At 57.8% G+C, this 8298-nt stretch overlaps 1 protein-coding gene across 1 annotated transcript in view; it reads right to left on the bottom strand.

Moving 5' to 3' along the window:
• Positions 1 to 2874: 2874 nt before the first annotated feature.
• The window catches only part of PREX1 (phosphatidylinositol-3,4,5-trisphosphate dependent Rac exchange factor 1), a gene marked incomplete at its 5' end in the record, with an annotated part of 175206 nt that continues 169782 nt past the window's right edge, over positions 2875 to 8298 (bottom strand). Inside the window, 4 exons of the mRNA XM_080813368.1 lie at positions 2875 to 4548; positions 5412 to 5479; positions 5733 to 5835; positions 7343 to 7515. Coding sequence (XP_080669494.1) covers positions 4506 to 4548; positions 5412 to 5479; positions 5733 to 5835; positions 7343 to 7515 — 387 coding nt within the window. The 3' untranslated portion in view covers positions 2875 to 4505. The remainder of the gene's footprint in view (positions 4549 to 5411; positions 5480 to 5732; positions 5836 to 7342; positions 7516 to 8298) is intronic.

Here is an 8298-nt window from a genome sequence, read left to right as displayed (position 1 = left end):
GGTAACCAACGCCTCCGGTCACTGCCCGGTCTCTGGCGCCACCTGCTGGAAGAATGGAGAACCACATTTATACCCTGGAAGTCAAATTTAGGAACCCTGGAGACCTGTTGGTCTCCCAACAACACAGCCAGGTGGGTAAACCTCTCCGTTTCTCAGAGAAGGAAAGTGAGCCTCCAAGAGAGGTGGTGACCTCTCAGGGGAGGGCACTCAGCAAGCACAGAAGACCCAGATCCAGGGGGAAGCCTGAGGTGGTCCGACTTGAAAGGTCTCCCGCCAGATCCTTACAGCCCTCCACAATCCATTCTGGCCCCAAAACAAAGCCAGGCGCAGAGCACACGGTTAGAGACACCATCTTTGGCTGCAGGCAGCTGTGGCATGGGATCCTGGCTCTGACAGTCGTGATCCTTCTCTTATTTAGCCGTGGTTCACTGATGCCCAGCACTGGGCTGGACACTGGGGACACCGCATGCAGGAGGGATATGGCTCCTGTTCTTGAGAAAGGAAAGGTGGGAAAGGAAGGTGGGAAGTACGCAGACATTTACATTTAGATCAAATCATAAAGTGGCCAGCACAGCCCATCCCACCTTTGGCTCCCTGAGTGGCCCCTGATACCATCCACACCAAAGGGCCATTTCAGAGTCCATTCCATTTGACAGTTGGAAGAAACTGAGGCTCACGGGGATTCTGAAAGCTCAGCTGGGAGGTTCAAGAGACTCATCAGCTACAGGGTTTTGCCCTTCCCTTGATGATCCATTGACCGGCCCACCCACCCTGGTCACCTGGTCCTTCCTCAGTCCATGTCACCATGGTGACTCCAGAGCTGAGGAACTGGACAGTTATGAGGCAGACACTGGCCAGGCTTGCCTGAGCAAGGCCAGCCCAGAGCCGAGAAATTCAGGTAAAGGAATGTGCTGGGCCAGGTGGGGCTGCAGGGGAAGGGAGAGCTGACACCTTGCCCAAAGGTAGTGGCCCTCCTCAGCCACCGCCACACGTGGCCGGGCAGAGATGTGGGCTAGTGGGACCAGAACTTCTGAATTTTCACAAGAAACAAAACATCAGAATTTGGAAATGAAATCTGCTGATTCTCAAGGGTCTAATTCAAAATTATGAAAACCCAAAAACAAAACCCACATCTATTTCCAAGTTTCAATCCGCGGGCCACCAACTGGAGATCTCCCATAAAATGCCCCCTTGCTCTGGGCAGTGCATGGTGCTCCATTTTGTACAGTGAAAAAGGCCTTCCTGGGCTGCATGGGTGGCTCAGTGGGTTAAAGCCTCTGCCTTCGGCTCAGGTCATGATCCCAGGGTCCTGGGATCGAGCCCCGCATCGGGCTCTCTGCTCAGCAGGGAGCCTGCTTCCTCCTCTCTCTCTGCCTGCCTCTCCACCTACTTGTGATCTCTCTGTCAAATAAATAAATAAAATCTTAAAAAAAAAAAAAAAAAGAAAGAAAGAAAGAAGGAAGAGAAGAAAGAAAGAAAAGAAAAGAAAAAGGCCTTCCTGAGACAAAACCAGGTCCTGTCCCCCACCGCACACACCCCCCACACACAGTTTGCAGACAAAGCTCTTTATCTGAGAAGGGATGTGACTTGCTCAAGGCCACAGAGACCCCACCTCTCGGTTCCAAACCAAAGCCGGCCCTATCACTGCCTGAGCTTTCGCTCCTCTCGGGTCTGGTACCCGGGCATCGAACAGGCAGAATACAAGCGCCTGCCTGAAGAAGGCATCAATGCCCGTGTTGACCCCAAATAGAGACTGAGGTCCCAGCTCTCCCCCAGAGGGTTCTTCCCTGGATCCAAACACGAGCCGCAGATAATTCCAAAAAATCAGCCCGTCACTGTGCCTCAGATCCCACCAGGATCCATTCCCAACTGTGACAGGACGGAGGCTTTGAAACCTGTCGCTGAAAGACACCAGGACATCTCTCTGGGAAGGACCCAATCTGGCCCTTGAGAGAATGTGCTCTGGGGCGGGTTAGCTTGGAAGGAGAAGAAACTAAAAGAAGGAGCGCTGGTCTGAAAGCAGGACTGGGTGGAGACATCACTGCTCAGGGCGTTCCCAGGGGGCGGCAGGCTTCAGGAGGAGGGTACCCCCGGGGTGGGGGGGGGGGGTCGTCCATGTCAGCCTCTTCCAGAGCGTGGGAAGGAGGCAGAGAGGCAGGAATAGAACAAGCCCAGCAAGACAGAGCTGCTGCTCCAAACCGGCCCTGGGAAAGATTTCTCTGGCTGGGCAGACGGCCCTGTCCCAGGCAGGTGACAGGTCCAGGTGCGCACGCGCAGAGTGTGCGCTCGCGTCTATTCTGATTGGCCCGCTTGCGGCAGCCTGCATCCTGATTGGCCGGGAACCAGCCCACGTGCTGAGCGGAACTCCACTGGGGCCCCATCCCAGACCCGGTTGGGCCTTGCAGCCTGGAGCGGAGGGCAGTCCGGTGGCATCGCTCTGACCTACCCTGGCCCCTGGGCACAAGTATGACTGGGACCCCTGGCATGACACCCAGGAGGAGCCAAGGAATGTCTGGGAAAATGGTCCCATGTTCCTCCATTGCGGCGAAAGGGGAGCTCAGAAAGGCGTGCAAAGGAGAACGCGATAGAACCCGCACGCGAGAGGCACGAGCCCACCGTGCGACCTCAGGGAGTCCGCACCCATCTTCCCCTGCAGGACGACACATATACTGTCCCCATTTTCGAGGAAGACGCAGGTTCCGAGTGGTGACGTCACTGCGGGCGTCGCTGGCTTAGGGACTAGGACAGTATCGATGGGAACCTTTCCTGCCCCCCTGTGGCCTTCAGAGCAGGAGCTCATGGCACCCGTGTCGCTGGCTGCGCCGGCCCACCGGGGGCAGCCCCCAAAGGAACCCGCCACAGATCAGGATCTTTGTATTATAAACTGACTTTTAATAATAATAAAAAAAATCTATCATGAATTTAATGAGATCTGTACATTTTAAAGTAAACCAGTGCACAAGGTCCTTGCCCTTGGGGGCCCCCCTCCATCTCCCACCAGTGGGCTAAAGCAAGTCTTCATTTGTATCCGTGTCACCTGTGTCCAGCAACAAGCCCATCTCTTCCAACCTAGGCCACAGTGGCAAGAGAGGGAGGCCCAGGGGGCCAAGATGCTGGTGGGGCTTCAAGCCTCCGGGGCAGTGGGGGACCCAATCCCGACCTCAGCCACCAGACAAGCGTAGAAACCCTCCCTCTCCCCCTGCTACCTCAGCTAGGATGCTTCCCTGCTGACACACAGAAGCTAGAGGGGACAAACTGCTGAGGAGATCCCAGTGTGGGTCCCCGTGCCCAGGTGGTGGCCAGGCTGGCTTCCTGCCTCTCTGGCCGGCTGAGAAGTCCCAAATGCCCTGCTCTGGGCTAACATCAAAACAATAAGTTACAGAAGCCATCACCCCGTGTTTCCCAGTGGTCCTCCTCCCTGCAGGATAGACACCTGTGCGGGACAGCATCTCAGGTGGGCGGTTCAACCCCCTGCAGTCTCCAACCCTTGCAGCCCGATGTCCAAAGAGAACAGAGTCATTCGTGCTGACACTGACCAACTGCTGGGGAATGGAGGTGGGTGGGAAAAGGAATCGTAGTCAATACCTATAAGTGATACTGTAAGACCCTAATATTAAAAAAAGATGAAATACATTTTTGTATTTTCAATAATTTAGTTTTTCTCTCTTTTTTAGTAGAAGTGGGAAGTCGTCAACACTACCTTATGTTGGTCCCCTGTTAGACAATATACCTTTCTTTGAAATTTAAAATGTCAAATATATAATCACACGACCCGGAGTGAGGGAAAAAAAAATCTCGACAACACCAACAACATAAAAACCCCAAAATAAACCATAGAGATTTCACGCCATATAAATAAAGTCGGAGCAAATCTCGCACCCAGGGCTGATGGCTCAAGTTCAATGGCGGTCATGTGGGAAGCTGGTGTGGCTTTCGAGTTTCCTCTTGGTGCCAGGGGCTATGCCCTGTCCCTCGGTCTTTCCAGCAGAAGCCTGGCTTTCCCGAGTCCACCAAGCGGGTTAGTACAGGGTTAGGGGTGGATGGGGAAGCTAAGGTGAGAGGAGGAGGAGGAGGAGACATGTGTGTCGCCTGGAATGTGGACTTAGAAGGAAACCAGGGGTTTCAAAAGTGCAGGTTGAGCCATCCTGAGGCAGCTGGGTCCGCAGGCCCCCAGCTCCAGCGCCCATGACTTCTCCCCTGTGTCCCGGGGACTTGTGGGTAGCCGCCCAGGTCCTGGCTGCACCCATCAGCTAGCTCTGTGGGTCTCCAGCACCCCTCCGGCTTCTGGCAGAAGCGCAGGGAATGGGCCGGCCCAGAGCCAGTCGGCCGCCTCCTCCAAGAGTGGGGGCACCGCTTGTCCTCACAGGAGGGGATGGAGAAGGCTGGCGGGTCCCAGAGCAGGAAGGAGCCTTGGCCAGCTCTGGAGGCCAGCACGACCCCCTGGGCCTTCCGAAGCCCCAGCTCCAGAGGGCGCAGCCGAGCACCAGGCAGCTGTATCTGCCCGTTCAGAGGTCTCCGTCCACCGGCGGCTGGCAGAGGCGGTAGAGCCTGGCGGACAGAGGGGGAGAGGATGAGGCACAGCCCGGCAGGCCATTGTTTTGAACACATAATCCCCGCCCAGAAAACAAAACCCAATAAGTATAAAAAGTTATATGTGAAATGCATCCAGGCTGCGCACACCTTCCCCCGGCGGTCTGGCCCCCTCCAGCCTTGCGCTGGGTTTGCGAACACAGACACACCTGCACGAGCATGTTTGGGCATTCAGATACATGGGGGAGGGGGTATGGGTACACGACAGGGGGCTGCAGTCTTCCACACTTGATGGCAGACCAGACCCAGCGCTCAGCCCCTGGAGTTTTTTCACTTAACAGATCTTGGGGACCTCTCCAGCACCCCACGGACAGCCCCGGTTTCCCTAACATCTACAGTGGCAAGGCTCTGAGCTTCATCTGCAAGGAAGACGGAGCCACTCACGGTTCTCAGGAGAGACTTGGCAGCTCTGCTGTCAGGAGAAGGATGGCAGGGGGACCAGCTAGGAGGCTGCCGTGGGGACAGGGGCAGGACAGAGAAGCAAGGCAGCCCAGCGGTCAGGAGCTTGGCCCCTGGGCTCCACAGTCTGCCAGGATCCCAGCTCTGACATCTACTAGCTGTATGACCTGGGACAAGACACTTAACCTCTGTGCCTCAGTGTCCCCACCAGCCACCTGGAGAGAAGGCTCACAGGGTTGTTTGGTAAAGAAGTAAGAACGGTGCCTAGAGTAGTACTCATCACTCCCCACAGCGGGCCCCATAAATGAGAGGTGACGCCCCACAGGAACACCACAGGGGCTGCCTGGCGTGAGGCTGGGACTTTCATACCAAGCCCAGGTCCTGGCCTTTTGGGGGGTTGAGGGGGGAGAGCAGCCACTCACCGCGGTGCACCCTGGGGCATCTGATCCTTGACTCGGAGGTTTTTGGCCAGAATCTCCACCCTGGGGCCCTGGGAAGAAAGAACCATGAGACCCAGAACCTGCTTCTACACCGAGTTCAGGGGGCAAGCATGTGGGTGCAGGTGAGTGGGGTGTGGGGAGTCACCAGAGGCCCCAGAAGCTGAAACCCGGGGCCCCAGCAGATCAGGAGAAGGTGCAGGTCTGGGGCTGGTGACCACCCAGACCACCCACGCGGCGCTCAGAACCCCCTGTGCCCCCAGCCCACGAGGTCCCGGAGAGCACCCCGCAGGGGGGCCGCCTCACCTGCTTCCGCATGATGTCCGTGGCCTGCATGATGCACTTGGGCAGCAACCCGTGGCTCCGAGCCAAGATGGCGGCCTGTTCCAGGGAGACACTCAAGGTGCTCCTGCAGGGGTGGGGCAGGAGCGACCATCACTGCCGGGGGGGCCTCGTGCCCTGCCCTCTCCCCCTGCCCCAGGCCCCAAGAACGGCCCCTCCTGCCCCCAGGTATCTGCTGGATGCGCTGCCCCCTCCCCGGCATCTTCTCCCTGAGAGCCCCCCACACCACCCCTTTCCCTCTTGTCTACACCCCACATCTGCCCATCCTTCCTCCAGCAGCCAGCACCCTGCACACAGCAGGCATTTTACTGCTTTACTTTGGGCACCCCCGATACATCAGCACCACGTGGCGGGAGCTTTCCTTCGCCTGTTTTGTTCTGATATTCCCAGTGGGTCAGCTCGGGAGAGGTGCTGGGTAAGTATTTTTGTTGAAGGAATAAATGAAGTGACCGCCCTAATGCCTGCCCGCTTGCTGGCAAGGCTTGACATGGACCCATCTAGTCAACCCTCCCATCTGTTCTAACAATTCTAGAACATGGGCTCTGCAACCAGACCTCTTGGTTTCAAGTCTCAGCCACAGAATGACTCTGTGACCCTCGGGATGTCAGCGGCCTTGACCGTGAGACAGGGGTAGACCGTTCCTAGGGCACTACTGACTGGGGTGGGGGGAGGGTGGGGGCCTGTCCTGTGTTTGGTAGGATGTTCTAGCAGCATCTCTGGCCTCTGACCACTAGATGCCAACAGGACCCCCCTTTCCTCATTGTGACCATCAGAAATACCTCCAGACATTGCCCAGGGTCCCCTGGGGAGCCAAAATGGCCCTGCACGGATGCGCCTGGAAAAGCCCCACACACTGACTGGCTTGCTATGAAGAGATGAGTCAATCCCTAAACCACGGTGCCTCGTGCACAGTAAGCATCCTCAACAAGCATTTATTGGGCACCTGCTGTGTGCCAAGTGCTGTTCAGTGCCAGGGTAGGGCAGAGAAAGAGAGCAAGTCCCTAGGCTCACAGAGCTGGCCGACACTGGGGGGGTGACTGGGAATAAACGAACACATGAGCCAAGTGCTTCATATGTGGGGTGGCAGGGTGGCTGCCGAGGAAACAAGTAGGGCAGCCCAGTGGGGTGCAGAGAGGGTGTGGTGCTGAATCAGGAAGTCAGGGAAGGCCAATCGGAGAAGGCTGACCCTCCACCAGGGGATCAGCAGCGGCGACAAAGGGCAGAGAGTGGGAGGGTGTCCAGTGGGACACGGAGGCCCCAGTGGGGTCCTGCCCCAGTGGAGAGGAGTGAGCTCGTGCTGACCGGAGAGTCAAGCAGAACCACACCGCACAGACTCTCACTGACACCAACCCCAGAGTCAGGGAGCTAGGCAGTTCCACGGGCCTCCTGGGACCCACTCCTCCCACCGTCCCACTTCCCAAATGGAGACCGAGAGAGGGCCAAGGCCGCAACAGGGCTCAACCGGCAGTGCCAGAACCAGGATTCAAACCCAGACTCCCGCCTCCCTGTCCTGGGCCCCAAAGCTCCCAGGAGCCTGTCCAGCCCCGTCCTGGCCCCACATCAGAGCAGCTCACCTCTGCATGCCTGTGCCACACATGGCGATCTGGCAAGCGCCCAGACGGTAGCAGAGCTCAGAGGAGATAGGGATGAGGCCGGCGCCCAAGCTCCCGCTGGCGCCAGGCTTGGGGTGGACGAAGGACTTCATGAGGCGGCAGAGCTCGTCCAGGGCGTTGATGGGGCGTATCAGCTGCAAGGGGGGCGCGCACACACCGGACGTTCGGCAGAGGCCCCCACCCGGCCTTCCTCCCCCGGGGGCTCCCTCCCGTCAGCCGTGTTATTGCAGCTTTCCTCCTGGCTCGCCTCTCCCGGGGCTACAGCCCAGTCAACCTTCCATGACCCCCGCCCAAGGACCATCTGTGGCTCCCACTGGCCCGCAAGCTGGTATCCAGTGTTTACGTCGCATTTCAGGCCTAACCTTCTACCTGCCCGGTGTGCACCCTGCAAAGCCTGAGAGAGGTGTCCCCTCCTGTCCTCTCCAAACAGGACTTTCCCGGGAAGGACCACCCGCCCTGCACCCACCCCCGACCCGGGTCTTCAGCCTTCCGCAATGCCCTGTGCGGGCATTAAATGGCAGTCAGCCAATTCTTTGTCATCTGATGATTCTGCGAGACAGACTACAAACGTTCAGAGGCTGTGCCCACCACTTCTCTGGGAGCCCCAGCCTCTAGTCCCGAGGCCGGTACCCCCCAGAGCACTGTCAAATTCGAGACCTGCCTGAGCCTGGGGAGTGGGCGGAAGGCCTGGAGCACACGTGCTTGGAAAGCCACCTGTGCCACGTGGGGACAAGGGCCCCGAACAGCCAGATCCCCCGGCTTCTCCAGAAAAGCGAGAAGCCCCCATTTCATTGGAAAGCTTTTGATTCTCAAACATTGGCAACAAATCCCGATCAAACGAAAAGAACACCGCGTGGCCACATCTGGCGTAGGCTGCTGCTTCGGAGGTAGGCTTGGGTGAATGGGGGGGAGCGGGA

This window comes from Martes martes (assembly GCF_963455335.1).
Source record: "Martes martes genome assembly, chromosome: 9".
NCBI lineage: Eukaryota > Metazoa > Chordata > Mammalia > Carnivora > Mustelidae > Martes > Martes martes.
Note: the sequence above shows the minus strand (reverse complement) of the source record. Positions and strands in the feature narration are given on the sequence as shown.